General features: G+C 45.3%; 1 protein-coding gene across 1 annotated transcript in view; it reads right to left on the bottom strand.

Moving 5' to 3' along the window:
• Glrx3 (glutaredoxin 3) overlaps positions 1 to 10,157 on the bottom strand; it is a 30,499-nt gene extending 20,342 nt beyond the window's left edge. The window contains exons 1-2 of the mRNA XM_050137301.1: positions 9,992 to 10,157; positions 2,911 to 3,019 (exon numbers count right to left, since the gene is read on the bottom strand). Coding sequence (XP_049993258.1) covers positions 2,911 to 3,019; positions 9,992 to 10,089 — 207 coding nt within the window. The 5' untranslated portion in view covers positions 10,090 to 10,157. The remainder of the gene's footprint in view (positions 1 to 2,910; positions 3,020 to 9,991) is intronic.
• Between the last annotated feature and the right edge of the window lie 11,796 nt (positions 10,158 to 21,953).

Below are 21,953 nucleotides of genomic sequence, written 5' to 3'. Positions count from 1 at the left end.
TATTTAAACACCTTAATCAAGATCACCTACTAAGTTAGGGGAGTAGCTCAGTTTGTAGAGTGCTGGCCTGGCACATAAGAAGTCCTGGTTTGACCCCCAGCACCATGTAACCAGGGCACAATGTCACCCACTACAAGCCCATCACTCCTAAACTCTCAAAGTCATCCATGGCTACATAGTAAGCTCCAATCCAGCCTAGGATACATAAGATTCTGCTTCAAAATAATAATATTGCCGGGCGGTGGTGGTGCACGCCTTTAATCCCAGCACTCAGGAGGCAGAGACAGTCAGATCTCTGTGAGTTCGAGGCCAGCCTGGTCTACAGAGCAAGTTCCAGAACAGGTCCCAAGCTACAGAGAAACCCTGTCTCAAAAAAAAACAAATAATAATAATAATAATAAATTATTTTGTATGCCAACCAAAAAATTAATTCAAAAAAGATCACTTATGAAAGTAACACTGTGAATCTATCACCAAAGAATGAAACAATCACTTTGTTTCACAAATCAGGTCAAAAATGCCAAACTAATACATTTAAAAAAAAAAAACCAAATAAATGAAAAGTGGGTATAGTAAGACATCCTTGAGGTGCCAACTATAAGAGGCTGATGCAGAAGACTGGCTTGAGTCCAAGAGTTTGAGACCAGCCTAGGTAATATAGTGAGACTCAAAACTCAAAAAGAAAAGATAGCTGGGCAGAGGTGGCACACACCTTTGATCCCAGTGGATCTAAGCCAGCCTGGGTCTACAGAGCAAGTTCCGGGACAGTCAGGACTACACAGAGAAACCCTGTCTCAAAAACAAAAAACAAACACACACAAAGAAAAGATTATAGTGGTATATTGTTTGTATTTTAATAAATAAATCTTGCCTGAAGACCAGAGGCAGAGCTAAAGCTTCTAGGTCAGATAATGGTGACACACGCCTTTAATCCCAGGTTTTGGGAGATGGACAGATGGAACTCTGTGAGTTCAAGGCTACCTTGAACCACACAAATTCAATATATAAACAAATCCAGGTGGTGGTGGCTTACACCTTTATCCCAGTACTAGAGAGTCATGCCTTTAATCCCAGCATTAGAGGGAATATAAAATGGGAAAAGAGAGAGGCTTTAGTATGGTTAGTTTGTGGTTGCCCAGCCTTGGTAGAAGTAAGACTTCTCTAGTGGCTTGGTTGCCTTGTTTTTCTGGTTGAACCCCAATTTCTGTCTCTGGGTTTTTATTATTCGTACTACAAAATATTTAAAAAAAAAAAAAAAGACACCGATGGGCTAGAACATTATTAGCCTTACTCCAGAAACTTCTAGAAGTCCTAATTAACGAGAGTACTGCTGCCATCCCCTTAAACAGCAGGTGCTGTCAGGCTCAGGTGTCCCTGACAATCCAGCAGTACTTGGCTCGCTGCAACACTTAAGCACATGAACAACTTAAAATCTCACTGCCAAGTCTGGTACCAATGTGAGAAGCAATTCTATAGTCACTTTAAATAAATCATTCAGATGGCAGTTGAGAACAGTGTGTTACCTAAACCAGTAACATTATCTGTATGAAAGCAGACATGGAGCAATTACCATCACCCTGACTAATTCCATGATTGAAGTGTTTAATCATTCATTTCACTTGTAGTCATTATCTTTTATCACTGACCAAACATGCAGGTTTAATGTACCCTTCCATTATTTATATGGGACATTTTAGGGTTACCTTCTAAGGTTACATTATGCATTTCATCAGAATTTTAAATAAGTCCTTAAATTTTAAAAAGCTAACTATTATATTCATATTTGCCCTATCTGCATAAAGAAAAACTGGGAGAATTCATACAAAATTAATACAACAGGTTACTTATGGGGAAGGACAAAGGATTGGCAGGTAAGACATGGAGTAAACCTTCTCAATGTCTACCTTGCTGTACCGCTTGGCACTTTGAGCCATAAGATACAAGAATACAAGGCACACAGGTGCTGTCTACACAAATGCTGTCAGGAAATGTAATCGCCTACCAAGCAAAGGAATTAAGAATTAGAAAACAGAATTCTGACCTACAGATACCCAGTACTTCATATAGTTTCTAACCTCATATACAGGTATATTTGTCAACATGTATTTTTGAACTCACAATTTACAATTTTAAAAACACGGTTTTGGGTTTTGTCTTAAATCCTAAGGATTCGGCATTGGTTCACAGAGGCACAAGTGCTGATTCCAGCACCTGGACGGCAAGAAAACTAAGATCTTGAGGCCAGTCTGTGCTGTGAGACCCTGTCTCAAAGTAAATAAATAAACTCTTAAGAATTAAGACTTATGAACATACAGTATACCTTCTTTCCCAATAATTCATTATTCTAATATATCTTTCCATTTTTTTTAAACCTAACAGTATTCCTCCTGAATAACTAAGATTACAGGTGTAAAGCAAGTCTGCTAACCCCTAGCACAGCCATCAACTTCCTGGAGTCCACCTTCTCAAAAGACACAGGAATGTAGGAACCAAGGCTTGAATAAAACAAGGGGCTCGGTAGAGAAAGGAGGGGCAGATAAAGCAGCATCTTCCCAATGACCACAGCAACCTACGCATAGATACACTTTCCAGGATCATTTTTCACATCATAGATATTTTCCCAATGAAGTCTTAATTAACTACTATCAAACCAAAATTATCCAGTAAATTATCTGGTCTGCTTTTGCTGTCAAATATTTCTGTCCTTTGCCCATTCTGTAGGGATTTTTTTATTATATGAGAAATGCAACATTTTTACTGACCTGTCAGAATAACTTAGTACAAACAGAACAGAATTCAATACAAAATTCAAGTATTTGGAATTTCACAGCTTGTTCCTTTACACTGTAAAATCTAGTCTACCTCATTAAGTCAGAAATGAAAGAAAAGAAGACTGAAAATATATAATACCTTCACAAATGAAACATGAGGGTGTTCTTTAGCTAACTCTGCCATGACATCGTTCATCTGTACACACTGTGGAGCCCATGGTGCCCAGAAATGGACCACGAGAAGTGACCTGTAAACCAATAAAACACATTTTTTTAATAATTCTGGAAGCAAATACTGGTGTAGATTAAATTCTCCAACCTAGGAAACTAAGAATTCAGCTGTACTGCTCAGAATCACTACCAGTCTTCAGACTCTTAGACGAATGTTCGAGTTAATAGCATTTCTTGAGTCAAGATCAAGCCCCAGTAAGTGGTTCTAAATGTCCATCCATCTCAACTAATTGACACGTCAATCATGTTTTCAGACCCATGATGAAAGTGGAATCTGAACTTCTGTACAAGAAAGCTGCTGCTGATAAATGGCTGTGGACACATTATTACTATTAATCTCACATAGCATTGTGACAGGGGGGTACAACTGGAACCACAGAAGAACAAAGAAGTCCTAACAGGCAAGTCTAAAGAAAGCAGGGCTGAGACCACTGCTCATAAATGCCCTTTGAAGTTGTGCTGCCAAAGGACCCTCTGAGCATCTCCATATGAACTGCTAACTTCCTAGACGCCTCAATGTTACCAATCTTAGTAATTTTCATGCAAAACTATCTTCATAAAGACTTATCTTTGAAGCCATCTCAAATTTAAGTGAACCCTGGATTTATAGAATTCTAAGTTCCAATAAAATCCTTCCCCAAGGTGGAGAAAAAAAAACCATAAATCTATATTATATAGAGAAAAGAAAATAGAAACACATTTACTTATAATCAAGGAATGAAACAAGAAATGATAAAGGGGCTGGGAAGTGGTGGCACACACCTTTAATCCCAGCACTTGTGAGGCAGAGGCAGGCGGATCTCTGAGTTCAAGGGCTACACAGAGAAACCCAGGCTTGGAAAACAAAACAAAACAAAAAAAAAAAAAAAAAAAAAAAAGCTTACTGTTCTCTCACGAGGACCAGAGTTCAGATCCCATCACTCATGCATGTCACACAGTTCACAAAAGACTCAAAAGACTCAAACACCAGTTCCAAGGTTCTGGCCTCCATGGGCACCCACATACACATATACAGTACTCACACAGAGACATAATTTAAAATAAAGTTTTCTTTAAAAAAAAAAAAAAAAGTGGGACCCTGCCCACAACAAAAAGTTCTCCTAACACACACAAGGGCATGAGGCAAGTTACAACCAGAGGGGCAGGAAAAGGTGACAGACCATAATCTAAGGTTGACTACAAGTTCTGGCATAGACACTGATGGCAAGTGTCATCACTAGGAGGAAAGGAAGTCTACTGGAGTATTAGTACCAGGGCTTAAGCTCAACCAAGGTTCTCTACAGATCTGGAAATCAAGAAATACAGAACCAACCATGTCACAGAACGGACAGAGGAAACTGGAGGTCAGTGTCTCTGGGTCTCATCAACATCAAGTCAGGTTAGATGGAAGAAAATAAAAGAGGGATGGCTTCAGGAGTTTTAAGTCCAGAGTCTTGCAGAAGTCAAGAGAAGATGGCAAGAAGGAGTAACAAGATAGTAACAAACAGTGAACAACACAACGCCAACTGCTAAAAGAAGCAGAAGTCCCACAGCAGCACAGTGAGCTGTCTGGAAAAGTCCACCACAGAAATCGACCTCAAGAGATCTGGACTGCACAGAAGAATTTAACAGCATAGAGGGCCCAGCCTGACTTCAGTGAAGGGAGAAAAAAAATCCCAATCCCCAGATGCTTGTATGGCACAGGGACAACACCAGTGCAGACAGAGAGCTGACAATCTGAGGCAACTGTAGATACAAGGTTTCCAGAGAGTTGAGAAAGTAAGCCAGAGCAAAGACAACATCGTCTTGCAGTCCAGAGAATTAAGAATGGATTAAATGACATGTCAGAAGTAGGGATGGGGAGGGCTTAGACAGAAGATTCCTTAAGTCCTGGTTTTGCTCAAATATAAAGCTAGGTGATGTGCTAAAACAGAAATGGAAGGCCAGTGTGAAATTGTATGTTTGTAATCCCAGGCTGAGGCAGGAGAATGATCAGCAGTTCAAAGCCAGATTGGATACAAATTGAGTTCAAGGTTAGGATGGGCCAGACAAACCACCTCAATAATGGAAGGGGGCGGGCACGACCACAGGGACTAGTTAGAACTGATGAAGACAAAGCCTTCTAAGAGAATACAAAGGCAAATAAGAGGTTCTACCGAAGGCAAGGAAGGACACACTGTCCATTCCCTAGATGGGCTACAATTTGCACCAAACAGACTTGTATCTGGCAGATTTTACAAGAATGAGTTCTAGGCCTCAGCCAAAAGCAGACTTCTCTTTCTCAAGCATTCAGCTAGACAACATTTTTCAGTCCTCATTAAAGTAATCTAGGGGCCTAGGCCTGAGTTTTAGCCTTCAGAACACTGACACCCTCCCTCAGAAGCCTGTGCAGGCTCTGGCCACTCCTCCCAGCCCACTAGAGCATCTGAGAGGTTCCAAAGCCTAGCAGTGGCAAGAAGAAAAGCAGATCCACAAGGCCTTGTCAAAGAATGCCCAAGCAGTCTGACACATAATACACCCTATGTCCACAGATAGAACAAAGCACCCTACACTCCAACACTGAAAGGCAACCACACTGACAAGCCTGGATGTAATACCCAAGACAGTCTGGAGTGGTGAGAGCAGCACGGAGGGAAAGCTTGGCTACACTCATTTAGTGCTATCACACAATCCCCACTCTATCATGATTCAATCAAGACAGCCACTTTTACAAAGGGGCTTCTACCTTGAGAGCCTAACCCACACACCTTTTCTTCCTGAGCATGACAAACTACAAACAAATACAACTTAATTCATCTGTTTAGAGAATGTGACAGACACTGAGAATAAGCAAGGCCATGATCTGCTACAGAATGACCTGAGGTAAACTGGCATCACTGCATCCGTGACTCAAACAGGGAGAAAGTAACAGGGCCTCCTTGAGGTAAATCTGACTTGGCTTCTGAGGACCTCACGTGATCTTGATTGGCAAAGGGAGGAATCAGAGCACAGACTAATCCTCACAAGGAAAAGGGGAGGTGTATTAGCAACAGGTCCAGGTGTGGCAGTGGCAGAACAACTAACAAAGCAATTGAAGGGGCTTATTTTGAGAAAAGAGGAAGGGGGAAAAAAACAAAACACTTAGCTGACAAGGTAGTGCATGCGCACCTTTATTCCCAGAACATGGGAGCAGAGCAGGTGGGTCTTCCACCTCAGTTAACCTAACTAGCCGGGCAGTGGTGGCGCACATCTTTAATTCTAGCACTTGGGAGGCAGAGGCAGGCGGATCTCTGTGAGTTCGAGACCAGCCTGGTCTACAAGAGCTAGTTCCAGGACAGGCTCCAAAACCAGAGAAACCCTGTCTCAAGAAAAAAACAAAAACAAAAACAAAAACAAAAACAAAACAAAACAAAAAAACCTAACTAGATCCCTCAGAAATGCCTGTGGACAGTCAGGTCTCCTGGGGACTGTAGATCCTAACAAGGTGAAAATCTCTACTAACCACCACAGGAGGAAAGGAGGGCCAAGAAAGGAATGTAAGCAGGGTAGAACTGTGTAAATCTATATACATCAAGTCCAAGCATAGGCAAGCCAGAGTGACAGATGGTGCCACTGTTGGAGGGACTCCAGGACTTTAAGAGTGTGCTTCCGAGACAGCTAAAACCACTGCACTCTATTGCTACACAAGAGCAATACTGTACTTTTGAAAGGTGGGATGTACATGTCTGTGAAGAAATCTTAAAAGAAGTAAAAAAAAAAAAAAAAAAAAGTACAGTCTTACCCCGTTGGTAGAAATTAAAACCAAGACCTTCCAGAAAGTACATAACCAAAAGTATTTATTCTGAAAATTAAAACTACAAAGATTTATGAAGGCATATATCTTACTACTACTACTACTACAGAAAATAACCAAAAAAAAGACCAAAACAAACTATGATCTAACAATAGCACCTAAATGGCCAAAACAAAATATTTTTAAATATTTAAAATATATTAAAAATCTAATTTGTAAAGTATTTTTAATGACATAGGCAAATGTTGATAATATTGAATTTTTTTTTAATTATAATAGGTGGATAAAGATGTAGCTGAGTGGCAGAGTCTGGTATGCTTGAGGCCCAGGGCTCAAACCCAGCAAAACAAAAAACATATAAATAAAAGAAAACAGGCGACCAGGCTTTGTTAGTATGAACCCTAGCGTGAAAAAATTCTCAAAGTGGAGGCAGAAGGATCAGGAGTTCAAGGTCATCCTCAGCCACATCTCCCTTACAAGCCAGTCTCCACTACACAAGTCCCTGCTTCAAAAAGAGGACAGGGAGAAGGAAGAACAAAGTGTGCACAGAGCTGAGTTTTGCTCCACTGGCATTAACATGACTTTGAATTCTTAGAACTCCCACACCTATAAACAACTTACATCCTGGGATGCTAGAAAGATCAAATAAAAATGTGTTTGATAACATCATTGCATGTGTTTAATGTGAATAGTTATTTTTATTGCACAAGATATTCTTATGTTTACATGCCTTTTAAGCATGGAATGCCAATTATAAGCACATATATGAGATACAATACCAGTTCCCGTGGTGTAATGGTTAATGCTCTGGACTCTGAATACAGTGATCCAAGTTCGTGTCTTGGTGGAACCTGTTCCTTGAGGAAGTGAACTGGTCAGTCATCCTATCAACTCAAGACCATGAAGCCCAATAAAAAACAGGCTGCCCATGCATGCGTCAGCATTGATGGAGGCATGTTTCACTTTTCCATATATGATATAGAGATGATGTGTAGTATATGTAGTAATATGTGTAGTATATGTAACCAGTCTCTCCCTCTTAGTAGACCAATATGCCCAATGCGTTGAGGACATTTATGGAAAAATCAAGTTGAAAATGTCACTAACATAAACTCCCTTACCTCCTGCACTAGTGTTCAAACCTAGGGCCTTAAACATGCACCCACCAGTGAGCTGCACTGCACCCCAAAATATTTAAATATTTTAGCAGACATGAGTCTCAGTTCTCCATCAGTCAGACTCAACAAATGGCACCAGTACCCACCTCCCACCCCCACTGTAGAGACAAGAGCTGAGATCTCAGTAACTTAGCACATCAGATTAGATGACTTTAATATAAAAAGTAAATTTCTGAGCCAGGTGGTTGTGGCATCCACCCTTTAACCCCAGAACTGGAGGCAGAAGCAGGTAGGTCTCTGTGAGTTCAAGGCAGGCATGGTCTACAGAGTGAGCTCCACAACAGCCAAGGCTACAAAGAGAAACTGTCTCAAAAAAAAAAAAAAAAAAAAAGAAAGAAAGAAAAAGAAAAAAAAGAAAAGGGCGGGGTGGGGGGTGTCTAGACTGGAGGACTGGAGAGATGACTCAATGATTAAGAACATTAATTACTGCTCCCAGCACCCACACAACACAGGCTCACAGCAGTCTGTAACTCCCCCAAAAAGGAGCTGATGTCCCCTTCTGGCCTCTGAAGGCACTGCATGCATGTGGTACACAGACACACACACAAGCGCAACATAAAAGAACAAAAAAAGTTTAATAAAAGATTTCAACCCACATCAAATTTTAAAACTGAGAAGCAATGACATGGAAATGCCTGCACCCCAAGTGCTATTTAGCATTCTTAACGGCTTCCATTTCCGCACAAAGTAGCTCCCTCCGGGGTGTCACAGAGCACTTCCCATGATGCCTAATCACATCAGTCACTGCTGAGGGGAAAATGTCTCCTGAATCATCTCGGGCATACAGCATTGTCAAGAATGTAAATGGGTTTAGGTTTTGTTGTTGTTCTTATTTGGGTATTTTTTTTTTCCTCTGGGAGGACTGGATGTTTGTTTTCTGGTTTTTTGAAAACAGAGTCTCCCTACAGCCCTCTGGCTAGACCAAGCTGACCTTGAACTTGCAGAACAAATGGCATATAAACTTTCACCCACTAAGATCTATTGAGAACATGAAATATAAAAAAAGATAAGCATGTGAAACACACACACATAAAAGAATCTTTTCGGATAATTTAAATCCAAACTTTTAAGGGCGTGTCGACACAAGCCCTCGTCATTGCACGAGGCCATGCCCAGCGTCATCCACAAGGCCTCTGCCTGAAGAATGGGAGGTACTGTTGGACCAATCTGAACCCAGCTTCTACCAACAGGTAAATGTTCTTCTTCCTCTTCTTTGAAAAAAATAAAAAAGTACCAAGCAAACCTGAAATTCGAAAGAACTGGAAGGTTTTTTGTTTGTTTTGTTTTCGGTGCTGGAGTTTGAACTAGGGTGTCTTGTGTATTAAGCACTAGGTACACCGCCAGTCTCTGAATGAGCTCTTTTAATCCTCCCCCATGCTACAGGGAGTAGCACAAGTCAGCCCATCACCCTCCCACCCGCCCACTCTGCTCTGGGAAGACACCAGGGCCCCCACATTAATGGAGAGAGCTTCCGGTACGCCAACCACTGCTGCACTTTACCCGAACCATCACAACACTGGGGACACCAGCCCACTCACCCAGGAAGAGGAAGCTGGGGGTGGGGTTTCTGGCAGGCAAGATCTTGCTGGGTTAAGGTTGGGGGATCCCAGGCCGACGTCCCTGGAACTCCCTCTCCCCCCACTACTCTGCAGCCCAAAGCCGGGCAGCATCACAGGGAGGGAGCCACGTGCACGCCTGCGCAGCAGCCCCAGGACTGGCCTTGGGAAGTCTTGCCCAAGGCGAGGTGCCGGTGCACCCGGCCGCAGCAGACCCTCCCTAGGCCAGCTGGGGCTTCAGGAAAACCCCGGACGCCATCTAGGCCTGTCCTTCGGGAGGTGCCGCACGCGAGCCTCTGGGAGGCAGGTCCATCGCGCACTTCGGGGCCGCCGCGCCCCGCTGCGCTGCCCTCCCGGACCGGTTCCTCCAAGGCCCGGCCAGGGCCGCCGCCGTTGGGCCGCGAGCTCAGCTCCGGACGTGCCGCACTGGCGGGCCGCCCCCGGGTCCAGAGGCCCCGGCCCGCCTCCCGAAGGCTCCCCAGCCCTCTCGCCGCCCCCGCGTACTTGGCTTTGAGGCGCAGTAGCTCTTCAAACTGCCGGACCGAGCCGACCTCCGCCACCGCCGCGACTGCCTCAGCTGCTACTGCCGCCCCCGCCGCCATGCTGCTGCCGCCAGACACCCGCAATCGAGCGCCGGAGGCTCGATGGGGCGGGACGGACGCACGAGAGGCTGCGCAGGGAAAGCCACGCCTCCTGCAGCCAAGGCACACCCCTGGCCCACTATGCCACGCCCTCCACCACTGTACGCCACGCCCCCGGGCCGGGAGAATTGGGAGGCCTGGAGTCTTCTTCCTTGGCGCTGAGTCCCGCTAAGGAAACCTCCCTGCTTTGTGTTTCTGTACTAACGAGCTAGATGTCTTGGTCCTTGGCCCTTGTAGCTCAGGACTTTCCCTGGGTCTCAGAAATCCACAATAGCAAGGGATGTAAGCGTGTGTGTATTGTAAATCCTAGTGAAGTCAGTTTAGAACATTTGCAAGCTGAAATCTCACATGAAACTTCTTAAAGATGAACTGGGAAGTCTATGAATGAGAGGCAGCAGAGTCTGAAGCACTACCCTAACAGCTCTTTTTTTTTAATATTTACTTGTTTATTTATTTATTTATTATGTATACAATATTCTGTCTGTGTATATGCCTACAGGCCAGAAGAGGGCACCAGACCTCATTACAGATAGTTGTGAGCTACCATGTGGTTGCTGGGAATTGAACTCAGGACCTTTAAAAGACGAGGCAATGCTCTTAACCACTGAGCCATCTCTCCAGCCCCCCCAACAGTTCTTATACCTCAGTCCTGAATAGATCTCGAACACCTCTGGGGGTGCCCTCTGGACCCCAATATCAACCCTTCGCTACAACCCTGTGACGCCTGTTATGGATAACCTTGGCACAGTAAGGCCTGAACGGCCCCATTGCCTCTAAGTACAATTAGGCACCTTTTTCAGAGTTCCAACACCTTCCCACCCAGGCCCAGCCTCCTTGCTCTCTTTCTTGAAGCGTTCCCTGGCAAAGTCCCCCATAAAATCTTCCCCCTTTCCTGGGCAGTGACTCTCTGGTATCTTCTCCATATCTTTTCCCATACTAAGGCAGAATGAAGCCTTAAGTTTGAGTCTAGCCCAAGCTATACAGTGGGTTCCAGGTCAGCCTGCGTAACAGTAGCAGATTTCATGCTTGAAACAACATTTTATTTTGGATATATTGGAAATTAAATTTATATCTTTTTACCTTAGTTCACTGGGCCATTTTAAATTGCACAGAGGAGTTCCTTGTGGTAGCTCATTCCTGTTCTCTATTGGCAGCCCTGCTCCCATAATTACAAACAGCCCTACAAGCTATGTCGCGTGCATGCCACACCGTGAGAAATACAGCTACTAAACAAATGTAAATCACGACACTCCAAATACAACAGGACAAGCTGTTGTGTTTCTTTGCTGAGGTGGTAGAAACCCAAACCTAAAACTATAAAGACATAAACATAAGCCAGGTAGTGGTAGCCCACACCTCTAATACCAACACTCAGGAGGCAGAGGCAGGCGGCTCTCGGTGAGTTCGAGAACAGCCTATTCTACAGAGGAAGTTCTAGAACAGCCAGGGCTACACAAAGAAACCCTGTTTCACGTTGCCAGTAAAGCCACAGAAACCTCAAGAAAACAGTTGGCCACACACAGACATTAACATCTGCTTATAACATTGTATTATAGGGTTACAAAGTTTTACCACTGGGAGACAGTACACACAGTATCTCTGTATCCGGCCCTCTGCCCTGAATTTATTTTCAAACAAGTTCTCATGGTCAACTCACTGTGTAGGCAAAGCTGACCTTGAACTCATGGTCCTCTTCCTTCTACCTCACAAATGTTGCAAATTTTTTGTACCACCCTGCCTAGGTGATAATAAATTTATTACTATTGCTACTGAAATATGTTCTCAAGTAGCCCAGGATGGCCTCCAAGTTGCTGAGTAGCCAAGGTTTGCTGTGCTGTGATCTCCTGATTCTCCTGCCTCCACCTCCTAAGTACTGGGATTCCAGATAGGTGCCCCTAGACCCAACATTTTTCTTTTCCTAGTAAATGTGTCTGATTATACAGCATTAAACAGTTAGGTGGCTGAAAACAAAACTTGCAGAGAACTTTTGGGAGGTAAAATACACTACGAAGGAGAAAACTGTGTGGCAGAGACAGGAGAGGGGCTGGCAGGCCAGGAATCACAGCTCTCTGGAGCCTAAGACAGGAGGTTCAAGAGTTTGAGGTCAGCTTGGGCTACACCGTAAGCTCCAGGGATCCTGGCTTTTAGTATGAAACCCTGCCTTAATAAAAGAATGAAAAGTCAAATACTTGTTCTGATTGGTGTTTTTAATGATTGAATTATAAAGCTGAATATGGCATAAAAAAGGGTCTCCAAAAAGTTCCCCTAAAGTGTGAGAGCATGCCAGCGGAATGAGAGCAGGGGTGCGAACGTGGGGGTGGGGGGGACGCGAGGGGGAGACGCGGGGGGGGGGGGGGGGGGGGGGGGGGGGGGATGCGGGGGGGGGGGCTTTATCATCTAATCCAGCCGTTCACCACCTGTGGGTCATGACCTCTTTAGGGTCAAATACAAGATCTTCTGAGTATCACATAGTATGATTTGTAACAGTAAAAAAAAAAAAATACAGTTATGAAGTAGCGACAAAATAAGTTTCTGGTTAGGGGTCACCTTGCCATGAAGAACTGTATTAAAGGGCCACAGTGTTAGGAAGCTTGAGAACCTCTATACCACTGGGCCTGCTTCTGCCTGTCTCTGAAGAGCTCAGATTGCCTCTGTCACACGAAATCAGAAAACTGTAACTCAGGGAAGAGATGTTTCATAGAGTTTCAGGGAAGCGGTTTCATAGAACCGCTTTTTCATCTAGCAGTTTTACAAATTCTAATTTTTCTCTCTAAATGGAATTTGCAGAAAGTGGCACATACCAGCTGCAGACAGGTTCACCGTTTTGGGAGAAAGAGCAGGAAATGTCCTGGGAACTCTTCAGCTGCTCTTTCCGCCATTACCACTGCTAATATTGGTAAGCCTAAGGGGCAGCAGGTGATGTCACACCTAAAAAATGCTCTGACTTCAGCATCTAAGACTAGTGAGCTTGGGATGGGCCAAGCTGCACCCTGGGAAGCTAGTGAACCCAAGTTACAGGCTATAGGGATCCATGCTGAGGGTAGAACCTTTCTGCCTCTCAGAGCAGTTACACGGGTGCATGTTTCTCCCTCAGGGTCCCCGAAATGACAGAATATAAGTGTTCACTGCTCGCATCCCATTTATCACTATAGCTGCCCACCAACATCAGTGACGACAATGCCAGGATCCCCCTTTTAACCACTGCAAAACCCTCATCTTGCTGCTCTGGGAAGTCAAACCCTTTCCTTCTGACAGCCTTAAGAAAACTCTGGCCGCTTCCAGATTCAGTGGTTTGGGTCTGTTCAGAAAAACCCACACTTAGTGTACTGGCTAGTTTTATGTTGACTTGACCTATGCTAACATCATTTGAGAGGAAGGAACTTCAATTGAGAAAATGCCTCTGTAACACTGAGCTGTAGGGAAGCCTGTAGATCATTTTCTTAACTTGTGATTGATGGGGGAGGGTCCAGTCCAATGTGGATGGTGCCATCTCTGGACTGACTGGGGGTCCTGGGTTCTATAAGAAATCAGGCTGAGCAAACCATGACCACAACAAGCCAGTAAGCAGCATCCTTCCATGCCCTCTGCATCAGCTCCTGCCTCCAGGTTCCTGTTGTCTAAATCCCTACCCTGATTTCCTTCAGTAATGAACAGTGATGTTGAACTGTGAGGTAAATAAACCCATTCTTCCCCAAGTTGCTTTTGTTATGGTGTTCCAGCACGCAATAATAACCCTAACTAAGACACTTGGCTTTCCTCTATGCAGGTGAGTGCTCCAGATCCAAGGGGAAAAGGAAGGCAAGAGATTGGGGCTGCTTTGGACCCGTGTCCCTGTAGGGTCATTTTGGGCACTGACATGGGCTGACCTATGCTACGAGCATCTCTCGCTGATGTCTGATGCCTTCTTAGCAGCTGGGATTTCCACCTGAGAGCCAGTGACACCTGGACCTTCAGTGTCCTCTAGGGAGATGCCACCCTGTGCTGTGTGTTGGGTTTGCCTGGCCAGGAGCAGCCCCAGCGGGACAGCTGCTTCTAAACCTTCTGTAGAGGAGATAGTGAAGCTGCCCCCAGAGACGCTGTGAAGCACTTCTGGAGCATAGGAACAGGACCTGGGATGCTGGCCAAAGAGTTGGTCGTTTGTTGCCTAAGAGGGAAAAAACTTCAATGAGGAGGCAGCCAAGAAACTCCATCTCATGTCTCCTAGTCAGCTATGGATGGTAGAAGTATGCACACAGCCGTGTAGAAGCCAGGAGACAATCTTGTGTGAAGTCCCTCAAGAGCTGTCCACCTTGTGTTTTGAGACAAAGTCTCAATGACCTGGGACGCTCCAAGTGGGCTAGGCTAGAGGGTCAATGAGCCCCAGGATCAAGATGCCTGTCTCCCCATCCTGATCCCCAGCTCTGGGATTACTAGCCCATTACCCAGCTTTAGTCAAGTGGGTTCTGGGAGGGGAACATAGGTCCTCCTGTTACAGGAAGAACCTTACCAACTGCGCTAGCTAGCTAGCTCCCAGCCCTCAACTGTGTGGCAAACTTGTGGGGGTGGGGGATATATTTTTCCTGGGCTGGACAATGACAGCTGATATTTACTGCTCCTAAACAGCCAAGGGAATATTTTAACCACAAGCTTTTAACGATTTGTCATGCATTGCCAAGGCCAAATCTTACTCAGCATGTACGCACCATGCCAGGACTGTGAGGTCACCAACATGCCATTCTGCAGAGGACCATACCTGGTCAGCTGAAATGAAGCCGGAAAGTCCAGTTCCCTCCCATGGGCAGAGATCCGTAAACCCTACTTAGAGAAGGGAGAGGAGTAAAGAGACGTTGGGGGGAGCTGGGGGCGAACTGGGGGAGGAGAAAGCATGGTGCTGAAAAGGGCTGCCACTCAAGTAAAATGGCCAAGGTTTCCCTTCTTTTAAGAGAGACTCTTAAATTCCAATTACTCTGCCCCCCAAAGACCAGTTGAGAATAACCCCAACTGGAGGGAATTAATTTCCTTAGGAATTTCACTGGTGAGAGATTAATGGAGCCCCCCTGCCGAGCCGCGGTAAAGCTGTTAGTACAGGATTTGCACCTGAAGGATACATATTTTAATTTCAGTTCTCACGCTGCGCTAACATCTTCTGAGCTCCCATAAAAGCATAAATGAGCCCCAATGAGCCCTGCAAGTCTGCTGAGGACTGGCAGCTCTCAGCTCCCCAGGAGGAGTCTGGAACCCACTTGGCCCTGCAGGCCTCTGCCCTCCCCGCACATCCTCGCGCCCCCGTCCCCCGCCCACGCTGCCCACACAGTTTGGGCTCTTCGCTGGGAAGGACCTGAAATAAGTCTCCCTCTTGTAGAGTCCTGCAAAGGTGAGGACCAGGTTGACCCAGCCCTGAGCAGAATCCTGAGGTGGTGGTGTCCTAAAGAAGCCATCCTTGTTCATACGCAAGTACATCCACACCGTGCGTAACAGCTTGCCTGAGCTAATAATAAGGGTGCCCAGAGGCTGAGGTCCTCCCATGGCCCCTCCAGAGAGCCCTGGTATTTTACCCCACAATGGATCTTGGGAGGCAGGTTTCACCAAACCATGTAGATACATTGGACACTGGTTCAACCATGAGGCCAGACTCCTTCTCCTTCACCCATGACCGCTCTGGCAGTCGGACTGTTTGCCGGCCACTCTGATAGCCATTTTTTGTAGTACAGAAGTGGAAATTGGCTATGAGCAGTCCTCTGGACCCTCAGGAGGAGGAGGAGCTCCGTCCAGGGACAAGACAGCCAATTTCCTCACTCCCTTCTTACCAGAGGTGCTTTTATTGGAGCGCTCGATGTATAGGCTTGCTATAAAGGTTGTTTATGCTGTCATAGCTAGATGTTTATTGGTTATATTTCTGCTGCACTTGCTTGAAAAATAATTATTTCCAAAGAAAAGAAGAATTACATATCCAGTAAACTAAATAAGGCTCAGTGTTTATTAGGGACCTCTGACAGCTCCTCAAACGCAAACAAACGAAAAAAAAAAGGCTTCCGAACAGCGAATGGACAATTTATGTGCGAGTTTATTTGTAAAACAGATTTCAGGACATACTTCATCTTGGCTGTGCCAATAAAATGTGTTCCATTTCTTTTCAGGAGCGGGTGCTGTCACATAATCTGCTTTCCCCTAAGAAGGTAAAAACGGGCCGGATGAGCAGGCGTATCCTCCAACAGGAGCGTGGGTTGAACAGTCGGGCTGTTATGGTGAGGACTGAACGATCAGATCCCCAAAGGCCAGCTCAGGAAGAATCCATCAGTGAGCATGCAGCTCAACCATCTTAACTCAGCTGCTGCTGTTTCCACAAATTCTTCAGTTAAAGCCATTTTAAACTTGGTTTTGAATGGTGTACAGTTCTTCTGTCCCCAGCCTGAATCCCCATCTCCCCATTCTACCCAGGCCCAGGAGGAGCTGGGTGGGGTAAAGTCAGTTTCCAAGCGCAGGTGACATCAGCCTTCTCTTCGGACTGGAGAATGCATCGTTGACTGGATTCTCTAAGTCAACTTAGAGAGCCCAGACGAATGAATACAAACCGCTCCAGGGCTCTGTTGATCCTTGCTCTATGTCCTGCTATTTTTTTGGTTTTGTTTTGTTTTGTTTTGACCTACAAAGCTTGAATACTTTCACTGACCTTTCTCATTCCAATCAGCTATATGTACTTGAGATTTTATAAGTGTCGCCAGGTCTGGACTATGCATTCAAAAGCATTGCCGGCAGAGGGATGGGATGGGTATGTGAGAGAAGGAAGAAAAACTCTTTGCACAATCACTGACATGCACATTTTTGCACACATAACTACCTTTCAGGAGTCCATGCCCGAGGGACCACCCCAGACACGTGGTTCAGGTCATCACATTGGCCTGAGCATGTAGAAGTCTTTAGATGCAGCTGTGTATCCTGTCTTTTCTGAATCAAAATGTTTCCCATATAAACAGTCTACAATGTATTCTCCGAGTCCTTTGAAAGTTAATGTTCTGTTCTTCTTTGTCAGTCTTCTTTCTTTCTTTCTTTTTTTTTTTTTTTTTTTTTTGACTAAATCTCATTATATAGCCCTGGCTTTCTTGAAACTCACTGTTTAGAGTGGCCTGACTTCAAACTCATAGAAGTCTCCCTGCCGGAGTCTCCCAAATTCTGGAATTAAAGGTGTGTGCTAGCTGCAATTTTTGTTTCATTTCTATGAAACTAAGGACATAGGTGAACCTGCCTGCGTCACAGGCAATAGCTTGTGTTATGGCTTGAGTCAGAAGTTTCCCAAAACTCCATTGCTGGAGGTGTGATTAGTTGCCTGGGCATAGATGATGCATTATTGAGACGTGGAGCCCAGAAGGGGGAGTGTTCAGTGGGAACATGCCCTGGAAAGATATACCTTACTCCTGGTTCCTTTCTGCCTCTATCTTTCTGCTTCCTGGCTGCTGCAAGGTGAGCTGCTACGCTCTGCCGTGCCCCTGTCCCTACCATGATGCACTACCTCCCCACAGGCCTCACAGTGATGACAGGCCTTACAGCAAAGGCCCCAGCGGACCACAAAGTCCAACCCCTGAAAAAGAGAGACAAAAGAAATCTTTCCTGTTTGGAGTCTTTTTGCTCAGGTATTTATCATAACAGCAAAACACAAACTAACATAGTCTGTGAAGCCAGAAGTAATTCCTTACAAGACTAAGAGGCTCTAGCCCCCTCAGAGATATCCTCAAAGATATTTATGAGGACTACACACACACATGCACACATGCATGGACACTCGCACACACACTACATGATTCTCTATGTAGCAGATGTTGTCCTAGCCTGGAAACCAGACCTGCTGAGAATGAATTAAGTCCATGACCTCAGCATCATTGCCATATTTTTCAAACGTCTGCTACGCCCACAAGGGCTTCCTTCCTAATATACAAGAGGCATTTCTCTTGGGTACAAGGAGAGAAACAATGACTTCCCTTTTCAGTCCTAGCGCTGGAACCCAGGGCTTTAGCATCCTAGGCAAACACTCCATCACTGAGCTACAAATCTAGCCTGTGAGATAGGTCTTACCAAGTTGCCCAGAATGGCACCGAACACATAGCATTTCAGGCTTGTGCCACCAAGCTCAAGGAATACTGATCATTTGCTACTTTTAATCACTGTCATCTGAACTCCTACTCATCTTGAGCTCCCGAAGAGTCTGGTGGGCAGAGTGGGCAGGAATGTGTGGTCCTTAGCCCTCGTCATGTAACTCCGTGGCCTCGTCATGTAACTCTGTGGCCTCGTCATGTAACTCCGTGGCCTCGTCATGTAACTCCGTGGCCTCCGCAACAAGGTAGCATGGGCTGAAGAAAGTGTGGAAGCTCAGGGAGGCCGTGTCGTCAGATGACCTGGGCAAGCATCCCGTCAGATGCTCTGGGAGGTGTTTGGACCTGCCTCGCCCTCAAAGCCTGCCCGTGGGAAGCTCTCTAGACTGGAGCCCCACCCTGGATTTAAACAGCCAGAATGTTTTCTGTGGTTTTGTTCTGGAAAACCACTACTGACAAAGTTCCTTCTGCAAGAACACACACAAAAAAAAAAAAACAAAACAAGCACCAGGCAAGATAGCCCAGGCCTGTGACCTCAGCTGTCAGGTGGAGGAGGTAGGAGGATCAGCAGTTTGAGGCCGGGGCAGGTAACATGAGGCCTTTTCTCAAAAAAAGCAAACAAACAAACAAACAAAAAAAACAACCAAAGAGGATAAGGGCTGAAAAGATGTGTGGGTGGGTGGGGAGCTCCTGCTGCTCTTTAGATAGAAGACCTGTGTTCACGTCCCAGCACTCCTACCACTGCCTGCTGCCTACAACTGCCTCTACTCAGACACGTAAAATACAAAGCATTTTCCTCTTTAATGAGCAGAAAAGGCTCATTAAACCCTTCTAATCCCACTCAAAAGGAAAAGGCAGGAGGGTCAGGAGTTCAAGGCCAACCTCCAGCACGTAGTGAGTTTGAAGTCAACCTAGGCTACAAAAAATGGGGGAACCCCACAAAGCCCAGCAAGAGAGGAAGGGAGGAGATGGGAATTTTAAGAATATGCAGTCTCTAATAGCCCCAGAGTATGTCTAAATAAATGAGTAGCTATATAATAGTCTCACATTCTCAAGACAAAGTTGCTTATTTCCTGACGGCTACACACCCTGAGATGGCTCTGAGGTGTGAGCGGGAGACTTGCTGGGGAACAGGGTTTTGTTTAGCCCAAGAAATGTTTCAATCAAACACATCGCTGTCACTATAAACAATAGTTACCTTTCCAGTCTTAGAGACAGGTGGGCAGGGAGCCCAGACAGGTGGTGTTTTCCTACATGAAGCTGAGGGTCAGAGCAGTGTCCACCCCTCTACAGGGTCTAGAGCCAGGACAGTGATTGCTTCTCTGATCATCATATCCATCACAAGTCTGGCTTTGAGCAGGCAGCAGTTGCCCTAGCAGCGGACAGCAAGAGGCTCAGAGCTGCCTGCAGCCTTGAGGGGTTCAGGAGCCTGCAGCTCAGCTCCTCTCTTCCACACCAGAGCCGCATCTGGCCGCATCTTCTGGACAGTTTTGTTTTGGAGATTGAAACCAGGGCCCTGAGCACACAAAGAGGCAAGTACTCTACCACTCAGCTATACTCCCAACCCCCATAAGCGCCCATCATTCAATTTGACGAGTAACTATGTCTTTTGTGTTTTTAAGATTTATTTTATGTATGGGTGTTTGTCTTGCATGGACTGCCTGTGCACCATAAGCCTGCCCAGTGTCCTCGGAAGACAGAGTTGGATTTTTCTGGGATTGGAGTTACAGAGGATTGTGAGCCTCTATGTGGATGCCGAGAATCAAAATTAGATCCCCTGGAAAAGCAGCCAGCACTCTTAACCTCTGAGTTGGCTCTCTAGCTCAGTGTTTTTTAGTTATGCGCATGTGTGGGGGTGTGTGCACATGACTTCAGTGCCCTCAGAGGCCGGAGGCATCAGATTCCCCCAGAGCCGGAGTTACAGGCAATTGTAATCCATTTGATGTGGGTGCTGGGACCTGAACTCAGGTCCTCTGCAAGAGCAGTACAAGTTCTTAACGCTGAGCCATCTCTTCAGTCCCTTGGCTTTGTTTCTTTGTCCCAAATTCTCTGCCTATCTTCCTGGACTAATGGAGACCAAAAGAAATCCCACCAATTTGACAGAAATCTTTATTTCTCGAGTTCTCCACCCTGTAAATCACTGCGCCTGCACCAGAGTGACACCACAAAGACCAGGCGCCCTCTTGGGGCAGTGAGTCACAGATGTATCCCCCCCCCCCCCCCCCCCCCCCCCCCCCCCCGTCACCCAGTCTTCTCTCCTTGAGAACTGGGTTATTCTATTACCATTCCCTATCCAGAGCCGTTATTATTGGGTATAACTGTATTTATCCTACAGAAATATGTCCTTTTACGATGGGATATAAATATTAACTAACAATGTCTGGCATACCTGGTCACCAGCACAGCTGGGAGAGGTGGGAATCTCAGGGAATCTTGAGGCCCAGCCTTACCCTTAAATGAAATGTTCTGTTTCAAAAGATGCTTGTGGTCTTTAGCATTATTTAGCAATCTCTTCAGGAAAGGCTCATCTCTTTCTTAGTTATCTGAGATGCGGAATGTGGCTTTGCATGTCTTTGATTTTGCTTTATATTTTCAAAACAGTCAGGAAATACTGCATTCTCTGGCAATCAATTTATTTTGATTGATAAAAGGGGGTTAATAAAAACTCCCTTAGAAATAAAAGGAAGGTGAATAGCAATATATCTTTCATGGTGCCTCCTCTCAGCTGTGCATAAAGAGAGCAAGCTCTTTACTTCCCCTCAATAAGTCTTCTCCCCTTATTTTCTATACCTAGTGAGTCATTTATAATCCTTATTATTTCCAACCCACATGCGAACACAGCATCAGTCATATTTCCACATGCTAGAGCTTTTCCTTTCCTATGTTGAGAGAGCCGAAAGGCAAAAACACCCCATAATTTATATGAAAATGCGTGCCCAAAATGCATTATCCAACATAACTAATGTGACTTCAGATCCTTGCAAGTGAAAAAAAAATTTAGGACAAAATATAAAACCTTGGGCTAAAGTTCCCATCTATTCCTGAAACCAAATCTAACTCAGAAAGTGCATGGGCATGTGGCATTTGACAAATGTCACCCAGTGATTAAAAGCAGGGCTAGGTTAAAACGAGATATAATTAATGCGGTCCACTCAAATATGAAGCTATCGATTTTGGAAGACACATTTTATGACTGATTGAGAGTCTTGCTTTTTGACAGCACCCGTGGAGAAAACATGAGGTGACAAGCCGCAGAAGGCTCGCTTCCTGTGTGTACTGAGTGTCCACTGTGAGGCTGTGGAGCGGACATAGCACACCTCACATACCTCATACGCGCCCACGCATCTCCAGTTTGCACAGGTCATAGAGTTTTTCAGACGTTAAATCTGAACGGTTTGGGGGTCACCTTGCCAAGCACGTTTACAAAGTCAGGAAATATTTTAGGGAATGAGCTAACTCGCCAAGGTCTTCAAGAGCGTGGAAATGCCGTAGGCTGTTGGTTTTTCTGAGGTCTGGCTGTGATGAAGTGTTCCTGGGTCATGAGGAGCGCTGGGTAAACATTGTATGGAGTCTTGCCGGAAGTGAAAATAGCTTCAAAGCTGAGCTGGTTAGTGGTTTGTCAACTTGACACAAGCTAGAGTCATCTGGGAAGGGGGACTCTCAGCCGAGGAATTGCCTCTATCAGATGAGGGGGCATTTTCTTGATTAAGAATTGATGTGGTCATCCTCTTCCAGACTCCAGGTGCCTGGGAAGATGAATAA

This window comes from Alexandromys fortis, unplaced genomic scaffold (assembly GCF_014885135.2).
Source record: "Alexandromys fortis isolate MF-2015 unplaced genomic scaffold, M_Fortis_MF-2015_v1.1 scaffold_3, whole genome shotgun sequence".
Taxonomy (NCBI): Eukaryota; Metazoa; Chordata; class Mammalia; order Rodentia; family Cricetidae; genus Alexandromys; species Alexandromys fortis.
Note: the sequence above shows the minus strand (reverse complement) of the source record. Positions and strands in the feature narration are given on the sequence as shown.